Source organism: Thermoascus crustaceus (assembly GCF_041956765.1).
Source record: "Thermoascus crustaceus strain CBS 181.67 unplaced genomic scaffold VTN00scaffold_2, whole genome shotgun sequence".
Lineage (NCBI taxonomy): Eukaryota > Fungi > Ascomycota > Eurotiomycetes > Eurotiales > Thermoascaceae > Thermoascus > Thermoascus crustaceus.
Genome location: NW_027192528.1, coordinates 1,432,386 through 1,453,307, shown reverse-complemented (window position 1 = coordinate 1,453,307; position 20,922 = coordinate 1,432,386). Strand labels below are relative to the sequence as shown.

Here is a 20,922-nt window from a genome sequence, read left to right as displayed (position 1 = left end):
CTTACGGACCTTGATCACGAAAGTCAGAAACCACTATCTCGACAAAAAAGCCAATACTCAATATGGTGCTTTCTAGCCCCTAAAGAATCTATCAGACCGAGTGTTTGTTGCTTTCTCTGTTTTGACGCTTTTGGACGTGATATACCCTGTTTTTGCAGATACCCTGGCATTCAGTTATAAAATTGCCTTTCTCTTACGTTTCATGGATTAGTCTTTTCCCTTGGAGCAGATGTTCCGAGAGTAGACGAGATGTATATGATGGATATGTGTGAATCGTCCTGTATATATTGGATTTTGGGATATCATCCACGCATATATCAAGTACAGTAGGAGAGAAACAGAACAAGCATATGCCGTTATCTCAATATGTTATCATACAACTAATGTATCTACTGTCATTTTCGGTTATTTATTTACATATGATTGTCAACTTGACTCATAAAAGCTGCGATGTGTTCAAGAATCTCTTCTCCGGTTCTGATATTCTCTTCACGCTCTGCGGAAAGAGCTCGAAGTACACACCCGACGGTCCAGGAATCGCCTTCACTTCAGAAATGCGTAGTCTTGACATCTTGTTGAGCCTGTGTGAATGGCAATCATATCGAGTTGTTCGATGAGGGAATCTATATCCTTGACCTCTGCTCTGAGGATGACAGCCAGAATATCCCAGAAGGGGACTTCGGACTCCTCTAAGCATGTGAGGTCAAAGCGGTCCTCGCAGAGGAGGGTGGACAATATGGGAGACGGAAATGCATGTTGATATGATCCCTGTATCATTGGAGCAGTAGTACAATGGAATATGATGCGTTTTCATAGACTTGCGGGGGTATCATCGATAGCACTGTACATGCGAACATGTCTGTTCAAGTTCATCATCCGTAGAAAAATGCAAACACGCCCACAGGCGTAAGGGTCTAACCTAATTCTGTAATACATAGCAAATAATAATCCATTAATAACAGTAAACAATGCTTCGTGAGTGGAGATGAACCTCGCATCCTCGTCGTTAAGGCACCGCAGGCTCATGGATATGTCCCGGCGGGTCGTCGCGATTCTTGGCGCCTCTCTCCCGGTGGCGCATCCGTATCCGTATCCATACATAGCACCGCAACGACCACATCCATCTTTCAGCTATTTCAACCGATGTCGACATCTCCCATACTGTACATCTGATCTTATCTCTGTCATACACTTCCCAAGGCTGAGCGTTACAACCGCACCTTCTCTCTTTCCGCCTTCGCAGGCCGCAGGCGCAGGCACTCCGCCGCCAACAAGACTCCTCTCCACACGAGGGAGCTCATTCAACCTCCCATTGCCACAGGGATACCGCCTACCTGTCTAACAGTCTTATTAACATCTAAAAGAAAAAAACATTCAAAAATGGTGTGCGCCAAATGCCAGAAGAAGCTGCAGAAAACGGAGCTCGCCACGCCGGGCGTCAAGCGCAAGAGCGACATGTATTACGGCTCGCCGTCCAGCACGCTTGGCGCTGGCGGGGACGCGAAGTCGAAGCCGACGCTGGGGAATACGGGGGTTAGTAAGGTAGGTTTTTGTATATTTTTTTCGTTTTGTTTGGTTTGGTTCTTTGTGCGTAAAAGTGCAGTTTTTTTTTTCAATGTCCTTGTTTTATCGTTTTCCTCTTTGATCATACCCCTATACGTTTCATTATGTACTCCATGAACAGACATATCGAAATCGCCACACCGCCAACACCTGACTGTTCCATGGGACTTGACGTTTCATTTCCATTTCTCTATAATCAGAATGAGACAGGACATCAGACTAACGAAAAAACAACAACAGAACAAACTCCTCAGCCAAAAAGCCAAGAACCCCTACGCAGCGTACTCGTCCTCGTGCGAGTCGTGCAAGACCAAGACCGAGCAGGGCCGGAAGTACTGCCAGCGCTGCGCGTATCAGAGGAACGGTACGTTCTTTCTTCCCTCTTTTTTTTCCTTGTTTGTTTGTCTGCTTGTTTGTGGTGGTGTACAAATACTGACGTTGATTTGACATTGTGTGCAGCCTGCCCTATGTGCGGGAAGAGTCTGAGTGGTAATGGGAAGAAAGACCAGCCCATTGTCCAGGGACAGAAGTTTAATTTGAAGTGAAGTAGATGGATGGGGTTGTTATCAGCTAGATTAGATTCTTCTGCTTGTCTTCTTTTCTTTTTGCTTATGAGGCATGGTGATATGGAGTTCCGGGTGTGGTGTCTTGAGTTTCATTTCATGGTCATGAAGAATCAATCAAGAAAAAAGACAGGGAATTTTCTGGTGGAGTATCCTAGTTATACATAGCACAGTAATATATGCGCTTTCTGTGTACCCCCTTTCTTTATACTACAGACGTAACAAACAGACAAGAGAAGACGCCAAGCCTGGAATTGGCCCCAGCCAGACACACACACAGAGAGAGTGGGAAAGAGTTCATTTGAAAGGAGATGGACGGAGAAATAAAACACCCTCGATTTCGTCGAAGCTCGTTCGTCGGACCCCGCTCTCATGCCACATATCAAATCCATTATACAAAAAACTTCAACTTCATTGCCTGGCTCGCAGTTTTTATTTTACCGATCGGCCAGCATGTTCTTGATGGAGCTGTAGTACTGTGGGATCACGTATTTCTCGATCTCCTCCTTGGCCAGCCACCTGAAGTCCTTGAGACCCAGCGTGTTGACGCTCAGGTCGGCCTGTCCGGCCATGATGCGGCCCTTCATGAAGAAGGTTTTCTCGCCCAACAGCTCGATCTTGGCCTTCTCGTCAATCTGGGGTTTCCGGAGGTTGTAGACGAAGTGGCCAATGGGGTGGTATCCGACCATCCAGGTGTTCATGTTGACACCAGCGGATTGGGCGAGGGTTCGCTCTGCGGCCTAGACGTAGAGAAACTGGTCAGTGCACCGTCTCATGAAATGAATGGCAGCTGAAATCCTGCCCCACATAAACGCCTTATGAAGAGGGATACTCACCCCTCTCAGATCCTCACCAGCCTCGACAGGCGTGCTGGGGAACTTCCAGTACCCCTCCTTGGACTGCACGAGGAGATACAGCGTCCTCTGCAGTGCCCGGTTCAGGCTCTTCTGGTCTCCCTTCTTGTCCGCCTCCGTCACCCGGGGAAAGGGTCTCTGGACCTCTTCCTTTTTAGCGGCACCACCCTCCTGGGACCCGCTGGCCGAGGTCTCCGCATCCCGAACGAGCATCTCTATCTGGTGCTCCGGCTCCGACTCGACCGCGCCGACGAGCAACTCATCGTTCCAAGCCTCCTTCGAATACGCATTGTACTTGCCGATATCACGCGCGGGGGTCTGGCGCTCCCTGTATTTACGCTTCCAGTCCTCATCCGCGGGCGTTCCGCGCTTGAAGTAGAAGTATCGGGTAAAGGGCAGGGCGAGACGCTCGTTCAGCCGCTTCTGGTAGAAGTAGTATGCCTTCTCGAACGGCGTCAGGTCGCGGGTGATCTGGGGAGGGCGGGAGAGCACCACTCCGGCCTTGACAGTGTATGTGGGTTTCAAGACCGGGTGGATGGAGGCAGGATTGGGGTGGGAGGAAGTCGAGGAGGAAGGAGGAGGTGCCGAGGCATTGTCCGCGGTCGCAGAGGCTGCAGCAGAGGAGTAATTGCGGCGGACAATGGTCTCTTGACAGCTTCTGCAGACCGCGGAGTCGAAGGTGGACGGACCTGGTAGAGGTGTCAGCAGCAGCGGCAAACGTGGGCGGGACGGCATCAGAAATACGTACGCAATAGCGTCGCTATGCGCCGTGTACCATTGGATCCCGCAGACATCTCCCCGGCCTTGGTGGACGTTGTCGTGCTGGTGAACACTGATATCCCGTCCGAGAAAAGTTCACAGTTGAACCTCCGGCGGCCTGAGAGCGCAGAGGACGCCGCACCCGAGCTAGACCGCATGCGGTTAGCTTCCGCGTGACTTTGCCGGGCACTCAAAAACACCGTCGGCGGTTCCTGTACCTTTTTCCTTTTCTCTCCTCGAGCACCCATCCCTTATCATCACTGCGTTTCTCCTCTCCACAACCAGTCGATCATTAGAGGTGCTCAGAGCGAGTACTCTACGTTGCAGTCAATTTTCGCTAGCGGTACCTTCTTGTCCAAGGCGTACTGTTAGATAGACACTGCATACACTGCATTAAAACTTCTTTTGCCAGACCATCTGAAGCCGCCAGAAAAGTGCTGTCCACTGTGTGGATCTTGCATTTCTGGTCACTTTTAGAAAACTATCTGGTGATGATATTTAGATACGTATTCTATTATGATCTGGTGGTATCACTGCAGACTTCTCTCGCCGTAAGCCTCCCGAGTCTCAGCTCTGCACAGAGGGTTCTACTGCCATCAGAACTCAGTCGAGCCTATCTGCAGACGCTACTCATCGTTCTGGCCACGGCTTTTTATCTTTGCCTAGGGTTAAGACTCTCTCCTGCGTACCGAATACGCGGAGTTTGTTCCCGTAGACCTTCCAGAACGCTGCTCCAGAACGAGGGATAAGCTCTCCGGCCTTTACCTTCCGGGCTATCTCAGCGTCGTCCTCGAAGCTTAGAAGTTGAGACTCGTCTTCAGGCTGCTCTTCTTCTTCGGAGTCCTCCGCGGTTTCTTCGGCCGTGTCGGTCACGAGATCGAACTTCGTACGGTGTGAGAATGCAGATCGAGCCCTGCTGACCTCTGTTTTCTCTTTCCAGTTCACAGGCTGCTGGGTTGGATGGCTGCCAGCCTCATCTGATCTTCTGCCCGATGAGCTAGACGCTCTAGAAACTGCACCTTCGCTTGCAGTATCACCGTGGACCGAAGTCGGGCGCTGTTTCAGAGCGGGCCTGGTTTCAGATTGCATAGATGTCCCACCATCACGCAGCTGAACGGAAAGCTTGACGAATACCTGTGCGGTGAGCAAGCTATCGTAACCTGCCTCATGGAATAGCTGCTTGCCCTGGTACTTGCTGTGCTGAGAATCCACAACTTAAAAACAATAACCTTTAGCAGTGAATGTATTCTCCAAAAGGAATCTACTCACCTATTTTTGGATTCTTCTGTTCCGCTAGGCTGTCATTGATCTCCGCTAATGACGACGTCGGATTGATAGAACCACAGTCATGTGTAGCCATGTATTTTGTATCGACAAGAACGGGAAACAGTCCGTGGAGCATTTCCTGAAAGTCCTCCACTCGCACCGGCAGGGGCCCAAAAAAGCATCTGCAGAAGTTGACCACGTCGGTGAAAAGGTTGTGGCCGACCAAGATCGGTCTGTTCGCCTTTAATCGTAGCTTCAATCTATCCGCGAACTCTTTCATGGAGTGCTTTCCTTCCACAGCAGCAGAACTCGACATGATGGACGTGAAGACTCCCGGATCGAGCTTGGATAGATCTCCACCAGCCAAAGCCTCAGCAATCCACCTGAATCCCGTCTGTCTCAGAATGCGCTCCTCTGTTCGACGTATTCTATCTTTCTTGATCTCGTTCTCACGGGCTTCATCGTACGGGATGATCTGCACGAAAGTAGGCTTGCCGATCGTCACAAGGGACGGATATTCCGACTGGACCAGTTGGTGAACAAGCCTCTTCTGAAATCGGTTGAGTGCCGTAGGGAAGGCACTTTTCCCCTTGGGCGTATGTATACTCTTTGGCGGCGGGATGTTGAGATATTTTTCGGCACTCTATAGAAACTCAATTCAAATAAGCCTCGTTCGTTCATCACGGGGAAATGCTAGGGCGCATCCACATCACCGAGAGCAAGCCAAGCGTTGATTCCGCTCCGAACGACTTTCAAGAACTGCAGGGATTCGTGGTCTGTTTCCTTGACGTCGATATCGGATGGGACGGTAACCCGATCTCGCCGTTCAACCGCTTTAGCCATTGCCAGCTTCTCCTCATCTCGGGACAGGTAAGGGACGCCTTCCTGAAAGGGGGCCTCTATACGAAATTTGTTTCCCATCAAGAACTCGACCGCTAGGTTTGAACCCAGTGTCACTAGATGTGCATGTATCGACCGATTGGGGTTACCATACCGCTGCTCTGGAAGGACCAATTCCTCTCCACTTCCAATTTCTGGTCGATGATGGGACTCAGATGGAGATTGTACGGTTTCAAAGTATAAGTCCCTGCAGGTGGCCATTGAGTTCTCAAGTTTATTGGATGAGAACAGTATCTTTCCCCCTTACCTGTCTTAGGATCCTCAAGTCCGATCGTCAACCCAATCTGCAGCACCTGATACCTGTCGGCAGCCTCTCTGATATCATTATACCGTTCCTGGAGCGTCTGTGCGCCTGTCGAAGGGCCCGCCGGGTTCGTGGCTATCCCGGAAAGCTCCAGATCCAGAGCCACGAAGCAGCAGGTCGCAAGGCCGTCGAGGATCCTGGGAAGATGGTAGAAGAATGATTGGCCGGTGATGTCCATTGTCTGTTAGTAGTACTACTAGAAAGTTGGTGCAGTACAAAGGCGCCTCCAATAGGTTAGGTAGGTGATTGCAGAGTTGCGGAGTGATCATTCGGGCGGAGGAGCCAGAGATGAATTCAGTGACAGACGAAGGCAAAAGAGGAAAGAGTTAATGATTATAAGGTCTCGACACTAGGTGGAAGTTGTTTCTGAAGATGCCGAGCCTATTGGGCTGGAGACTTTATGCCCATGTCCGGGCATAGTCGTTTTGCCAAGATCTGTCCAGTGAGGTCCTACAAGGCTTATTGAACACAGAATTGGAATTGCAGACTTGGCAAAGAAACAGATTAGACAAAACTTTTGTCAACCCATGAATCATACAATAGGAAAGCAACAAACAGGAGCATGTCCCTGAACAGTAACTGAACCGTGTTAAAAGGTGGAGCATGCTCCGGCGCATGGATGTTACTCCAGATCGTCCCGTGACATCAGAGCTCCCAACCCCAGAGCGCGCCAAAGCTGGGCCGAGGGTAAAGCCAAACCCCGGGTAACTCTCTCTCTGGCCTCTGAACCTCCTGCCTGGACGGTCCCCTTAGGCATCTAACGGAGCTCTCTCTCTTCATTCATCCTACGAACCATACCGTACTGTACATGTGGCACACCTCGACTCTTGCAACGTCCAATTCCTTCACGATAAATTCCTACCGCGCTCGGGGCTCAGAGAGCGCTTGAGCGAGTGATCTGACGAAATGTCGTCACGCTCACAGCTGCTCTCCTCCACCTCATCCTCATCATCTCCGCTCTCTGCATCCAAGCTCTGCTCCCAGATCCACAAGAATGCCTCCCAGCTCTTCCTAACGCGCCGGCTACCAGAGTGCCTGGCGGCTCTGGAACCTATCATCACGCCCCCACAGGACGAACAGCAGCAGCAACACACGAATGGTGACGACCGTTCCTCACCTCCCGTTGCGCCGATCGCGACAGTGTCTGGGACGCTGAGGATCAAAGTGTGGAACCTCTACATCACGCTGCTCAGCGCTATTGTCGATCTGGGCGCTGAAGATGGAAAGAGGACATTTGGGCAGAAGGAGTGGAAGGCGCTGGTGTCGAAGGTGCGCGATGGGGAAATCTGGGAGACTATTGTCCAGACCGGGTACGGGGGGAGAGAAGGCTCCGTGGATGCGGATGTCGTGTATAATCTGTCAGTTTGACCTCCCATATGGTTTACCTATTATCGGTCTAACAGTCTCTACGACAGTGCCACCCTGTTATTAAACCATTCATCATCGCAGACCCTCAACCAGCAGCGCCTCGAGACCTATCTCTCATCCTACGGCCAACCGGACCTTGATATTGCAGCGCATCTGCAGACCTCACCGTCTGGCTCGCGTCGGCGACGCATTCCGGCCAGCGGGGCAAACACTCCAAAAGACCTAGCATCTCGAGTCAGGATAGTCGAGCTTTTCACCCTGCATGTCCTTCCCAGGAACGAGGAATGGGACTATGCCCGAGAGTTCATAAGGATGAGCGAACTCCTAGACGAAGAGCGTAAGGATGTCTTCCTACAGACTCTCGACAGTCTCAAAGAAGAGAAGGAGCAGAGTTGCCTGCGCGCTGCAGAAATACAGCGAGAAAAGGATGCGGAGCTAGAACGGCAGATGCAAGAGGAGGAGTGGAGAAGAGCGAAGGAAGCTGCAGCCGCAGAACGATTGCAGCAGGATAACGGACACAAGCGAACAAGCAGTGAGATAGACTACGGGATCGAGAAAGGCCATCCAAACGGCGCTGCTAAGAGCAGAGGACCAAGGTCAGCAGAAAAGCTCTCAGGCGGCAAGGCTGTTGACCCGTCAGGACGGACAACCTTCTCTCCACCTCCGGAGTCTTCGAAAAACTCGAAGAAGGTGGACAAGTCGCATTCTCGGGCGCGACAATCGCGTGCCCTCATCACTGTACTGCATAATCTTCTGCGCAGCATAGGGCGGACTGTGTCCGGTAACCCAATGGCGTTGCTTCGCACTCTCCTCTTCATGCTGGGTATTATAATGGCGCTCAGCAGGCGAGACGTGCGAGATCGCATAAGGAGGATAACAGCCACCAGCTGGCAGAAGGTCAGGGGCACTGTTGGGATGGGAGTGAAGGTCAGTTACATATAACGATATATCATGAGGTTCGTATGTCTGTAAAGAACTGAAAATGGTTCCGATTGGGTTGTTCAGAGGTCTCGGGGATATCCTTTCTGTACAAGTCGTTTTGTCTATATACATATCCATTCTTTGATCTTGTTATAGATCCAGTGAGACGGGGCATCGATGCTCCGAAGAGGGCCTATTTGCCCCGCTGGACCAACAGCCCCGTTCAACGAACGGTTCTCTTTCCAAGAGCACCAATCGTTCATATCCATCCGACTGGATGCCTCGAACGGAGACCTGGTCCTGTTCATCATTGTATTTTCATGTCCTCATTAGTCTGAGATTATAGTTTCCAGGAGAAACTTAATTTTCAATATATAGTCGTGTTTCCTTTGTCAGGCCTTGGGGATATATCTGGAAGTCTAGGTCTTTTCGTGTTCACTAGAGCGGTCCACTGTTGCAGGCCCATGGCTGAGCGCCAGCACGCTATGATCGTTCGGATTCTCTGTCGTTTCGGGAAGGCCTTCCGCATCCCCGACGCTTTCGAGGTCGTGCTTCTTGTTAAGTCTCGCGTGCCACCTTCGAAACACATACACCATTAAGTGTGCGACGCAGATTTGTTCCGTCGTGTAGAGCAGGACGGGAACAGACGTTTTTGCCTTGGTGAAGAGATCCACAGACGTCCACATGGCGTACAGCAGCGGAATCCCCAGCCCTGTGGTCTTGGCCGGCCCACAGAAACAGATTGCAATTGTTTCCTCTGGGGGAACCTGCCGGAAAAGACGCTTACTCCAGGGCCGGGAGGATAGGATTTTTGGTGGACGTGAGGCATAGAAACAGACCAGGGTCAGAAAGAGGTAGAGGGCAATATTAAAGAGTACAACGAAGATGATGCTTTGGGTGGAAAGTGATTCAAGAGCTCTGGTCGCGAAGCAAGAGGAGAATGTGGTCCTGGCGATGTCTTGTTGGTTATCTATGCGGTTTTGACAGACTTCTCAACAGAGACAAGTTGTTCTTTTTAAAAAGCAGAGGACGTACCAGATCAATAGTAACAAACATGCCGTGCCAATTTTGTTTACTTTGAACCTCTGTAGCACCCATATTGTCTTCTCGGGCCAAGTCCATTGTATCAGCTGCCCCACGACCAGCGGGAGGAGCGCGCTGAGTCCCAGTTGTTTGAAGACATCCTTGTACATTTCATTGAGGTCTCCGCCTCCATTTCTCCAGGGATCAAAATCAGCCGTTTTGGGCAATAATGCGACAGTCCAGCCCGGGGTAACGAAGGGGCCCAAGACATTGGCAACCAACACCTCCACCAGCGCCGCTGAATCATCCCCTCCTGCGGCTCTGGTCATGACCACGTTCGACGAGATTGTAGTGGGGATACACGCTGTAAGGATATATCCCGCAAGCACGGCCTTGTCGATATGCCCGTGAGGATCTCCAGCCAGGATGGCATGGACTAGGGCAACGACCAACGCTGGGACGAATAGAAAGGACGTGACCTGAACAAGCGCATGGAGACGCCAGCTCAAAACGTGTGAGAACAATTTCTGTCGCGGGATGGCCAGCCCCGAGATGAGGAAGATGATGGCAACAGCGCCGTAGAGGATGCTATACTCAGACCGGATCACACCGCCATGCTTCGCGACGTTGGGAAAAAAGTACGCTAGCACGCAGGCGACCCCGATCCCGACCATGAGCCATTGGTGTAGGAGGAACAGGAGCACTGTCTTCAGAATGTCCCGCTTCCTCTTCCTGTTCTCCTCGTTGCGATGACCCGGTCCGTCATCACCGCCATTACCCATTTTTTTTTTCACGAGAACTTGATCAAGGGCGACGAAAGGCGCGTAAGGAGGGGTTCGCGATGCCACCCTCGCTTTGTTCTTTTTCTTGGTCTTCGCCTACCCGGGCACGAAGAAAATTTGTGCAGAAGTTTGCTGCTGCTCCCATTGCGAGGACGTCATTAGAAGGATTGGTAGATAGCGGGTGATGATCGTCTGGCATCTGCACGATCGGAGACCAAGCCGATTGAAGGCTGATGCTGCAGCGTTGATCCAGCGGTGTGTGGAGAACTCCGCCGGCCACAACGCTTCTTTCCCCGCCTCTTCCCCGAACCTGGAGTACGGAGAATTCCGACATGTGCTCGTTCTTTATACATAGGTCCTGACTAAGTCCCTAGGTCTTGGCTAGGTAATTATACCTTGTTTGTTTATGTTAATATAGATGAGCAGGACGTTCACCAGAATCTTCGCAACTGCACTTGCTGTATGTATGATGATGTGGTCTGCATTCCGAGCATGCTGTCATCGCCAATATTCTATATGCAGGGACTGCAAGGGTATTGCAGGTTATTTGTAGACCGATCGACTGGTTCTTTAGAGAAACAATTGTTTCATTCGCATTGGATCACCGTATTCGAGAATACATGAAGAACATGTGGTCATGAGAAGGGGAAATTGTACGGGGGAAAAGGATTCTGAGGGACCTCTAAATTCATGCCTTCTAAAATCCCTGAATAAGCAGGAACCACCCAAATAGGTAGGAACTGCCCTCACCGTGTACGCGCTAGGGGACTTCCAGTGAGCCTAGGTAGTCGTCCATTTGGTTCTTGTGGTTTGCGCACATTGATCAGTATATCCAGTTCTCTTCTGAACTGCTAGCAAGAAACTGTCCATTTGGTGGGCTAGGCACAGGTAGACCACGCCTTGAGGGTCTATGGATACTCAGTAATTCTGTGGCCTGCAATCGATAGTCAATGGATCTTAATGTATTGCAGCATTACGGTTCGAATTGCATTCGCGGCTTATCCTCGACCAGGACGACTGCAGTAATCTGCATGTTTTCGCATGCCTCCTGTAGTAACACAGCCGGTTATATGTGGATGGAGCTTTGCTGTCTCTCCAACATCAGTCACGCAAGTGCACATGTCATGTAACATTGCGTCTCTTTGACAGCGTCCTGCCGATGCTGTCTTGCTCGGGAACAACTGAATTAGTAATTCAGGAAGGAGCTTTGTAATAAGTTTCCTCGAAAGCAGAAGGGGCGTGAGTTGGACGTTAGTATTATATAACGCATGCATGCTTCGTTCATGGCTCGGCAATTCCCGATTCCTGAGGAAGATCAAGCGGTCTGGAGAGGACCGCACAACTGTCACAATACATCGATGCATCATTAGTTGCTCCATGAGAGGGTCTTCGACTCCTCGACCTCATCGTGAACGAAGCGGTATGCGGCTTTGTCGGAGATAGTGACGGCGATGAAGACTGATGGATAAGATAGGAGCTATGTACTCCGGACTCCGTAAGGGTATTACCGCATAAGTTTCCGGCCCGGTAAGGGGCAGCCTCCTGAGGGTTGACGGAGGCAAACTATTTCCCCACACTAAAAAAAAAATTAAAACAAAAAATCGAGGAGAGACAGGACAAAGTGCCAGAAGAATGAGAAGATCAAGGATTGCGCCTGATGATCTAAGAAATAATTCCATCAGGAAAGCAGTAGTTGAGAGGTACACGCTAAAAAAGTAGATGTCTAAAAGGCCTGTCAGGTAAAGGAAAGTACTCGGGTGACCTGTATCCTCTGCAGACCGGTAAGTGTCCCTTTTGAGTTTTTGCTGCATTTTCTCTTAGCAAACCGCCGGCAGATAGCACAGCCATGGATCTGGAAAAACATAACCAGCCGCGGAGATCCTGCCTTTTACCGGGTTAATAATACCCAGTGGTCTCGAACCCGGCTCGAGCCACGTCTGGGGTGGTTCTGTGTTCTCAATACTTTTCCGGTAACCCGAGTGTACAGCAGACATCGTGCTGCCAACCCCCACGGAGTACATGTCACGGAGGATATCTGGTCGCCCGTGATCACCAGCTAGAGCACAGCACATGCATCCGCGGGCTAACTCGAGCGTGCATCTGAAGGAGAAGAGCAGCTAGGGCCCTCGACGCCAATATCTATACCCGCCAATGGAGGCCGGGACGGGAGAATTCCGAGCATCGGCGGCCAGCGTAGCGAACCTCGGCTCGGCGGGGGGCAAGAGCAGGCCGCATCTACCGACATTTCCCGCAAACGGACCGTGAGGGCAGCGCACGCCGACCCCATCTGTGATCTGGCTCGTGACGGGCGGAGTGACCGTCTGATGACGACTCGACCTCCGTATAGAGAGAGAGCGCATGTGAAGTGACCCCGATGCCTCCGCCCTCCTCGCCGCCATCTCGTCATGGATAGTTTGAGGGTCTGGAGGGCCACTTTTTCCAGCGCCAGCAAACCCACTCGGCGCGCCAGACCCAGCGTAAGACCCCCCCCCGGAACACAGGGAGCTCAGCCCAGCCTGCGCCCGGAGCCTCGGGCCTCTGCTCGAGCTGCTTTATCCGCCGTGCGGAAGCCCTGGGAAACGTGCCCGGATGGCTGCTCAATGGCACGGACATGCATTGTGAGACGCTCCAGGCCTTTACCCAGAGGGTCTGGGGATTAATAACCTGGGCTACGCTGGCTCGGGCGTGGAAAGGTGTCGGTCCCGCCCCTTCTGCCTCTTTCTGCGAGTTTTCTCCGTCGTTGTGGATGGTCTCCATCTTTCCGCTCGCCCAGACAGGCCTCTCCGCTTCCCCGTCAATACTGGAGCTATCCTCACTGGTACTGGGCCGTTTAGCTTAACCAAGGTAAAGATCCTCGGTCCCCCAGTTATAACCAGTGGGTGCCCCAAGTCAATCTGACTCACCCTTTGGCTCGTGACGTCTGATTCTTAATCCTGGTGCTGTCCCTCTCTCCCACGTTGGGGTTGTATACTATTTAGAAAAAAGTCTACGGGCTGCACCGCTTCCTGCGTTTCCTCTCGGTTCGCCGGAGTCCATTGCTTAGCCCGACTCTTTTTTTCTCCTTTTCCTTTTTTTTTTCTCGCTTATCAAAATCTGAGTGTCTACGATTATTTGAACGAAAATTTGGCATTGCATTGGCCACACACGAGTGAAGAGGAAGGCATAGCGCTAGAGAAAAAGGGTTACGGGTCTAGATATTCATAAAAAGCAAAATGTCGAAGAATAACCAGAATGGCAAGAAGCCCGCTTCGGCGGCCACCAACTTGATTGGTACAGTTCCATATGGCTCAGGTCGTTCGACTGCGGTTACTGACTCTGGAGAACAGCTGGTGGAGGTGCGGGTATGATGGAGGCTCTCGTCTGCCACCCCCTAGGTAGGTCAATGACAGATCCCGAACCTAGAAGGAAAACGTGCTTACGATGTCCCTAGATACCATCAAGGTCCGGATGCAGCTGTCGCGGAGAGCCAAGGCACCTGGTGTAAGTGACACGGACGCTCGCTACTTGGTATACGGGTTGGTCAATTGACTCATGTCCTGCAGGTGAAACCTCGCGGTTTCGTTGCCACCGGTGTTGAGATCGTGAAGAAGGAGACCGCTTTGGGTCTCTACAAGGGTCTTGGAGCAGTGCTGGGAGGAATTATTCCTAAGATGGCCATTCGATTTACCTCTTACGAGTGGTACAAGCAGCTGCTTGCAGACAAGGAGACCGGAACTGTCAGCGGCAAAGCGACCTTCGTTGGTAGGTGAAATCGCCATGAGTAGAAGGAAAGCTGTGTCAACGCTAACGGATGGCCCTCAGCTGGTCTCGCTGCTGGTGTGACCGAAGCCGTGGCGGTCGTGAACCCAATGGAAGTCGTGAAGATTCGTTTGCAAGCTCAGCACCACAGTCTGGCGGACCCTCTTGACGCCCCCAAGTACCGCAGCGCACCGCACGCTCTGTTCACCGTCGTGAAGGAGGAAGGATTCAGCGCCCTGTACCGCGGTGTCTCCCTCACCGCCCTGCGCCAGGGTACCAACCAGGCCGCCAACTTCACTGCGTACTCCTACCTGAAGACCTTCCTGCAGAAGGCCCAGCCCGAGTACGCCGACAAGCAGCTGCCTTCGTACCAGACGACCCTGATCGGTCTCATCTCCGGTGCCATGGGTCCCTTCTCGAACGCCCCGATTGACACGATCAAGACCAGACTGCAGAGAACTCCCGCCCAGCCCGGCCAGACCGCCATGGCCCGTATCATGAGCATCGCCTCGGACATGTTCAAGCAGGAGGGTGCCAAGGCTTTCTACAAGGGTATCACCCCTCGTGTGATGAGAGTGGCGCCCGGTCAGGCCGTCACGTTCACCGTGTACGAGTTCCTGAGGGAGAAGCTCGAGAAGTCGAGATGGTCTATCTTTGGAGGCGACTACTCAGAGTAAAAAGAAAATGTTTCATTTACGTTCCTTGGATCATCTCTTCGAAGCGTTTGATACCAAAAGCATGGTGGCGTCTCCGTTGCATCACTACATCACACCGCGGCTTGGTTAGAAGGGATTTAGGTATACAGGTCGAGCCTGTTTGGATGACGGCTTCGTTTTTTGAAACTGTACTGTACATATATATATCTGGATTCCTCTACCGTTTGGTTCTTAGGCAGGTATCAAAAGGAATCGAGCTGTTTCATTGCCATTCATGTGAAAATAATAAATAATCTTCGGGCGGGATTAGACCGAGGTCTGGAACTGAGCGTAGACGTATCCTCGTCAGTTAGAAGGGAACTGTACAGAGATCCTGAAGAGGTATCCTGAAACAATTAATTTCCTTGTTCAATCCTCTCAAAAGCTCATATGGCACACGACAGTTGGGACGGAGGGGGGTTGCCTGAGAGGGGGCCTTATCCGTACGAAACGGCGACGCGGAGGGCCTGTTGCCCCGCTGCGGCCACGCAGCTCGAAACCATCGGGGCGAGGCATCAGCTGCTAGCCAACAACTAGCGGGCAGTGACCGCCGTTGTCAACTAGACACCTACATAGCTACGGTTTCCTCCTGTAGAAACCGACGTTTTCTTCTCCATTCATTGAAACGGGTCAAGTCCGTCAAGATGCAGTCCGGAATAACAGGTGAGTTAGAAAAATAAGTTCCGTTGTTAACACATGCATCTCCCGTCCGACTCTCACATGCACTGTACAATCCCGCTCCTACTATGTGACAGCTGTCTACTAGCATGATATACCCCGAGTACTGTACAGATAAATTCAAATAGAATACTAACAGCGACACCAACAACAACAACAACAGTCTCCCCCGAACTCCACGACGCCTTCAACTCCTTCACCTCGGACCCATCCCTCTTCTGCCTCCCCGTAACCATCACCTCCGAATCCCTGACCCCCCAATCCCCAATTCCCTTCTCTTCAACTTCCTCCTCTTCTCCGAAAGATGCGTTCTACCCCTCCCTCCCGCAACTCTCCTCCATCCTCAAACCCCAAACCCCCATCTACCTCATCCTCCGCCGCTGGAGCGGCGACCTCGCCGCGCTGACCTACATCCCCTCGAACGCGGGCGTGCGGGCCAAGACGCTCTTCGCCTCGACGCGGGCGACGCTCGTCCGGGAACTGGGCAGCGAGAAGTTCGCGAGCACGATCTTCGCGACGGAGGAGGAGGAGGTTGTGGGTGAGGAGGCGTGGAAGGAGAGGGAGGCCGAGGAGAACGGTGGGAAGGGGAGGGGCGGGAAGTTCAAGAGGGAGGATCTGATGGATGAGAAGGAGCGGGAGCTGGAGGCTGTGAGGAGGGCGGAGGAGGAGGCGAGGAGTGGGACGATTGGGAGGGATGTTGGCATTGGGGGTACGTTCAAGAAGGCTGCGGGCGCGGGTGGCATGCATGTTAGTATGCCGGTGGATGAGGATGCGAAGGCTGCGCTAAAGGCGCTGCAGCAGGGTGGGATGGTGCAGTTGGTATGTTCAACCTTTCTGCTTTGGATTATGGGCTGAACACTGTGTTTTCCAAGTTTTACGATTTTTATTTGAGCTAATGCGTTTTTGATACTATGTACAGGCTATCGACATCCCGACTGAGACCATCAAGCTGGCGGAGTCGGAGTCGTCCATCGCTCCTGGAGCCGTGGCTGGGAAGATCTCCGAGTCCTCACCACGGTACACCTTTTACCACTATCCCGACTCCGACGCCGTGATCTTCATCTACACTTGCCCGTCCAACTCGTCCATCAAAGAGCGTATGCTGTATGCTAGCACGCGGAGGGTGGCTATCGAGGTGGCAGAGAGCGAAGGTATCAAGGTTTCGAAGAAGGTAATGAATGCTCTCACTAAGGTAGACGATGTGTGGAGACGAATCGACTGACCGCTTGGGTTATTAGATCGAGGGATCTTCGCCAGACGAGATCACCGAAGCTAGACTGCATGAAGAAGTCCATCCCCCGCAGGACAACGGACTACAGAGAGGATTCGCGAGACCTAAGCGGCCAGGACGGTAAACCTGGTGTTCGATCGATCGGTGGAGATGTTCCCTGCTCTGCTAGTCGCGTAACTGGATATATCCCATTGTTCTCGCCTTCGATTATTGTATCTCCTTTGACAGCATGGTTCCCCGAGTTTGAACCATTTTGACGGACACCCCAGACTCCTTAGGCCATAGCCCCTCAGCATGTACACATCTCTGTTTCGAGAGATAGACCCTGTTCCCTTAGAGTAGAAAGAACAAGGACTGAGATATCCTTCATCAATGATTTCGGAAGTTCTTCTTTTGGTAGAACAAGTCCGTCCTCGAACTTCCCAGGTTTATAATCTTCGGACACCCATCACGATCCTTCTCGAGCCGCGTACACTCGAAGCAGTAGAACGCGTCGCTGATACCCTCGCCACCGCAGACGATGCACTTGTTCTGGTAGTTACCGAAGGAGCACTCGTCGCAGATACGCACGAGGGTCGTCGGCCGCACGTAGGAATCGCAGACGGGGCACTTGCCGTCGCACTTGTCGCAGAGCCGGCCGATGGAGATGCCGGTCTGCTTGCGGCACATAACGAGATCGGGGTGGTGGCGCGACATGGTTGCGATTAGAGAGAGCAGAGACCGCAATTAACGTGAAAGACAAGACTTAGTTGTAAAGCTGAACGAAAGTAAATTTAACATGAAAAGAGCACAGGCTCTTTATGGAATCAGAAGAGGTCTGGCTTGCCTCTGCGTCGTGGACCAAGTGGAAGCGCCGTGGACAAGAGGAAGAAAGTCGAAATTTCGGTTTCCTTGCTGGAGCCTGGAGTTCATGAACCCGGGTATGTTGGCCCGTGCGCCACCCGCGCGATCAGCTGCGAGCCTCGAGGGCGCCGTGACAGCCTCCAAGCCTCGATTCCCGCATGGCGCTGTAAACGTCTGTCGTCTCTCGAATCTTCGCGGCCTGTTCGATCGCCATCTATCCTGCAGCCATGGCCGAAAGGTATGTTGGTTCCAGAATTCGTCGATTCCCTCTTCCTTGGAGTCGCCAGCTAATCCGAAGCTCTCAGTTCAATCGCATCCGCAGTCGCATTGCCCGAACCAGACAATGAGAGCGTCCCGCCATCCCCGGAAAATGGCCTGAAGCGGAGGAAATCTTCCGTCTCAGAGACAGACAGCAAACGGCGCCGACTCAGCGACCAGCATGATCTTCCTCCCCGTTCTTCCCCCGAGGATAGTAGGCGACCGCCGCCGTCCCCCGCGGCCGCAGATCGCGACCGCAGAACGGACCGGAGAGGGGCTCGACAGAGCAACGGGGCCGATGAGGAGCGCAAGCGCGGCCGGAGACTATTCGGGGCCCTGCTGGGCACACTCTCACAGAGCTCATCTTCAGCAGCACAGAAGCGACGCGCGGATATTGAGAAGAGGCAGCAGGACAAGTTGAAGCTGCAAGATGAGGAGTACGACGAGCTGAAGCGGAAGAGGCGCGAAGAGCTGACCGCCAGGCGGAGGAAGGAGCAGAGGATCTACGAGAGGGAATCGGTATGTTATTGGTTCTGAATATGCCAGCAGAATTATACTAACGGTTCGTGCTGCAGATGGAACTCCGTCACTCGAACATGTTGGCCATGGCTCATTTCCTCAAGACCAAGACCGAGCCTGTTCTGGTAAGTTTGGCTTCCATAATTGCTTTATGATCCTCAACTGACTAAAAATCTTACAGTACTACAAGCCATGGCAGCTGCGCCCTGAGGACGAGGACGTGATAAAGGAGCAGATCAGGGAAGCCGAGGAAATAATTGCAAGAGAAGTTGCCGAATTCGAAGCGCGATACCCGCCTGAAGAAGAACAGCGCAAGCCAGAAGAACGCAGCCCGGCACGTGAAGACGAGAAACAAGCGCCGCACCCTGACGAAAAGGAGTCAAAGGAGGAACAGGATACATCTGCTCACGCTCCGGATACGGTGGGTCCTGATACTAACCACGAAAAGAACACTGAAATCCCACAGACTGATGCTACTACTGCTGCCACTACTGCTAATGACAACGCTGTTTCTGCCCATGACCACCCAGAGGCTCACAGAGGACATGAGGACGACGCGGGAGAGGTTGTGGAGGAAGACAAGGAGGACACGGTCATTTACTAGCTTCAGGGAGTATACCTTCTTTTCAGTTCTATCGATATGCGCGCGATGTACGGGAGCTGCGTGATGATACCAAGTCACTCCTAAGGGGCTCCTGACCAAGAAACGAGCCCTATGCGAGGAACGAGCTTTATCATGTAGATCTATTTCTGACGATTATCATCTTACTTCAACGGTAACGGATCAAAATAGATACCTGAAAATTAATTCAAGCACCTATGCAATCCATGACTTATTAGCTATATTGTTTACCGCTTAGTACTTACATTGACCTACTGTCGGTTTCCAGTTGAAGTTCTGCATCTAACTTAAAACCTCGGCGATCCTGTGTGACCTGTCAGCCGCAGTGGGGTCCGAAAAGATCAAATGCTGTGAACGTAGCACGACGGAGAGCTTCAAAGCTTCTCTTCAATAACTATCTAGGCGTTCTGGAGCTTCCCTGCCATCCTAATTTGTGATTTCTGAGAGTTCAACTTGAAAATGGCCGTCGACAAGATCAATGTGACGGGTGATACGCGGGTCGAGCGCCGGACGGCACAGGTCAATGGAAAGACCTACGGTGAGCAGATCCCAAGATCAACTACCTACCTGCTATATAAACCGCTATAGAAATTGATAAATACATTTCACGGATATACTGATTCGTAATGGCTTTTTCTTTTCTTCTTCAGGTTACCTCCTTGGACAGCCTAAAGCCGGCCAGTATCGGGCAACGGTCTTTCTGGTTTGTGGTCCCTCCCCCCGAACCTCTCTGGCTCCGCTTCCTTTTTGAAGGGGTTTTTTTTTACTTCGATGATTTCTGAGTCTTATTGCTAAGACTGCTACATAGATCCACGGCTTCCCAGATCTGTCGATGGGATGGCGGTACCAGATTCCCTTCCTCATCAACATGGGTCTACGGGTGGTCGCCCCCGACTGTCTGGGATATGGGAGGACGGTAAGAGCTTGTCTTATTATTTTTTTTGCTGAAAATATTATATATACATACCTACCTATCTACGTGTGTGTAATATAAACAAACATATATACTCTGACAAAGCAAACCACACAGGATGCACCCGACCCCCCACAACCATACAGCCACAAACAATGCGCAGACGACATCAAAGCCCTCGCACTCAGCCTGGGCGCCTCGAAGATCATCCTCGGCGGACATGACTGGGGCGCCACCCTCGTCTACCGCATCGCCCTCTGGCACCCGGATCTCGTCACGCACGTCTTCACCGTCTGCGTACCCTTTGTGCCCCCTTCCCCGCAATACTTGTCTCTTGAAGAGCTCGTCCGGACGCGTGCTCCAAATTTTACGTATCAGCTGCAGTTCAAGAGCGAGGAGCTGGAGAAGGCGATCCGCTCGAAGGATGAGATCAGACAGTTCCTTCTTGCGTTGTACGGTGGGAGGACGGGGGATGGGGAGTTGGGGTTTGATGCTAGGAAGGGGGTGTTGTTGGATCGGATGATGCGGTTGGGGCCGTCGAGGTTGTTGGGGAGGGAGGTAAGTGTGCATATGTTGAATATTCCATTCCATCCGGGTTCGATTGGATTGGATTTGCAGAATTGTGCAGATTGGATTGTTGATCTTTTTATTTATTTACTTCCAGGAACTGGATTATTATACCGAGGAGTTCGCCCGGAATGGTATCCATGGACCATGTATGCTTCCCCCCCCTCCTTCCTCGTGAATGGTGCAGTGCATTTTATTTCCCTTGGAAGATCTATCCTAACAAGCATCTCCATTCAGTGAATTGGTACCGCACGCGCGAGATCAACTACCGTGACGAACTCGCAATCCTCGACCGCCGGATCACCGTCCCCGTGCTCTTCATCCAGGCGCTCAGGGATTCAGCCCTCCCGCCGCACCTGGGAAAAGGAATGAGCAAGGTTATCCCCAAGTTGACGGTCAAGCAGGTCGACACGTCGCACTGGGCGCTGTGGGAGAAGCCGGACGAGGTGAATAAGATCCTTGTTCGGTGGTTGGAGGAGGTGGTCTTTGTCAATGGACAGTCGGGTAGTAAACTGTAGTTAGGTACAGGTTTTAGTTGTTGTAGCTGACTGGTAG

General features: G+C 52.0%; 11 protein-coding genes across 11 annotated transcripts; 6 read left to right on the top strand and 5 right to left on the bottom strand.

Moving 5' to 3' along the window:
• Positions 1-1,380: 1,380 nt before the first annotated feature.
• On the top strand, positions 1,381-2,108 carry VTN00DRAFT_4046 (uncharacterized protein; the record flags this gene model as incomplete). Its single annotated transcript, XM_069430431.1, has 3 exons — positions 1,381-1,542; positions 1,804-1,927; positions 2,023-2,108. The coding sequence occupies 3 exons, from the start codon at positions 1,381-1,383 to the stop codon at positions 2,106-2,108; spliced, it is 372 nt and encodes a 123-aa protein (XP_069289567.1).
• A 455-nt stretch (positions 2,109-2,563) lies between these two features.
• Positions 2,564-3,897, bottom strand: VTN00DRAFT_4045 (mitochondrial 54S ribosomal protein mL46; the record flags this gene model as incomplete). Its single annotated transcript, XM_069430430.1, has 3 exons — positions 2,564-2,866; positions 2,963-3,669; positions 3,729-3,897. 3 exons carry the CDS (start codon positions 3,895-3,897, stop codon positions 2,564-2,566), a joined length of 1,179 nt encoding a protein of 392 aa, XP_069289566.1.
• A 472-nt stretch (positions 3,898-4,369) lies between these two features.
• On the bottom strand, positions 4,370-6,387 carry VTN00DRAFT_4044 (uncharacterized protein; the record flags this gene model as incomplete). Its single annotated transcript, XM_069430429.1, has 5 exons — positions 4,370-4,953; positions 5,009-5,648; positions 5,714-5,940; positions 6,000-6,092; positions 6,153-6,387. 5 exons carry the CDS (start codon positions 6,385-6,387, stop codon positions 4,370-4,372), a joined length of 1,779 nt encoding a protein of 592 aa, XP_069289565.1.
• A 728-nt stretch (positions 6,388-7,115) lies between these two features.
• VTN00DRAFT_4043 (uncharacterized protein) lies at positions 7,116-8,519 on the top strand (the record flags this gene model as incomplete). Its single annotated transcript, XM_069430428.1, has 2 exons — positions 7,116-7,567; positions 7,625-8,519. The coding sequence occupies 2 exons, from the start codon at positions 7,116-7,118 to the stop codon at positions 8,517-8,519; spliced, it is 1,347 nt and encodes a 448-aa protein (XP_069289564.1).
• Positions 8,520-8,917: 398 nt separating this feature from the next.
• VTN00DRAFT_4042 (uncharacterized protein) lies at positions 8,918-10,303 on the bottom strand (the record flags this gene model as incomplete). The annotated part of the gene is made up of 2 exons (XM_069430427.1): positions 8,918-9,446; positions 9,534-10,303. 2 exons carry the CDS (start codon positions 10,301-10,303, stop codon positions 8,918-8,920), a joined length of 1,299 nt encoding a protein of 432 aa, XP_069289563.1.
• A 1,817-nt stretch (positions 10,304-12,120) lies between these two features.
• Positions 12,121-13,060, bottom strand: VTN00DRAFT_4041 (uncharacterized protein; the record flags this gene model as incomplete). Its single annotated transcript, XM_069430426.1, has 3 exons — positions 12,121-12,403; positions 12,449-12,702; positions 12,776-13,060. 3 exons carry the CDS (start codon positions 13,058-13,060, stop codon positions 12,121-12,123), a joined length of 822 nt encoding a protein of 273 aa, XP_069289562.1.
• Positions 13,061-13,515: 455 nt separating this feature from the next.
• VTN00DRAFT_4040 (uncharacterized protein) lies at positions 13,516-14,718 on the top strand (the record flags this gene model as incomplete). The annotated part of the gene is made up of 5 exons (XM_069430425.1): positions 13,516-13,573; positions 13,630-13,677; positions 13,734-13,783; positions 13,846-14,044; positions 14,105-14,718. 5 exons carry the CDS (start codon positions 13,516-13,518, stop codon positions 14,716-14,718), a joined length of 969 nt encoding a protein of 322 aa, XP_069289561.1.
• Positions 14,719-15,380: 662 nt separating this feature from the next.
• Positions 15,381-16,769, top strand: VTN00DRAFT_4039 (uncharacterized protein; the record flags this gene model as incomplete). Its single annotated transcript, XM_069430423.1, has 4 exons — positions 15,381-15,399; positions 15,578-16,233; positions 16,334-16,585; positions 16,653-16,769. 4 exons carry the CDS (start codon positions 15,381-15,383, stop codon positions 16,767-16,769), a joined length of 1,044 nt encoding a protein of 347 aa, XP_069289560.1.
• A 245-nt stretch (positions 16,770-17,014) lies between these two features.
• Positions 17,015-17,341, bottom strand: VTN00DRAFT_4038 (uncharacterized protein; the record flags this gene model as incomplete). The annotated part of the gene is made up of 1 exon (XM_069430422.1): positions 17,015-17,341. One exon carries the CDS (start codon positions 17,339-17,341, stop codon positions 17,015-17,017), a length of 327 nt encoding a protein of 108 aa, XP_069289559.1.
• Positions 17,342-17,715: 374 nt separating this feature from the next.
• VTN00DRAFT_4037 (uncharacterized protein) lies at positions 17,716-18,869 on the top strand (the record flags this gene model as incomplete). Its single annotated transcript, XM_069430421.1, has 4 exons — positions 17,716-17,726; positions 17,794-18,265; positions 18,322-18,390; positions 18,447-18,869. 4 exons carry the CDS (start codon positions 17,716-17,718, stop codon positions 18,867-18,869), a joined length of 975 nt encoding a protein of 324 aa, XP_069289558.1.
• A 477-nt stretch (positions 18,870-19,346) lies between these two features.
• On the top strand, positions 19,347-20,885 carry VTN00DRAFT_4036 (uncharacterized protein; the record flags this gene model as incomplete). The annotated part of the gene is made up of 6 exons (XM_069430420.1): positions 19,347-19,425; positions 19,538-19,590; positions 19,696-19,803; positions 19,918-20,358; positions 20,465-20,516; positions 20,605-20,885. 6 exons carry the CDS (start codon positions 19,347-19,349, stop codon positions 20,883-20,885), a joined length of 1,014 nt encoding a protein of 337 aa, XP_069289557.1.
• Between the last annotated feature and the right edge of the window lie 37 nt (positions 20,886-20,922).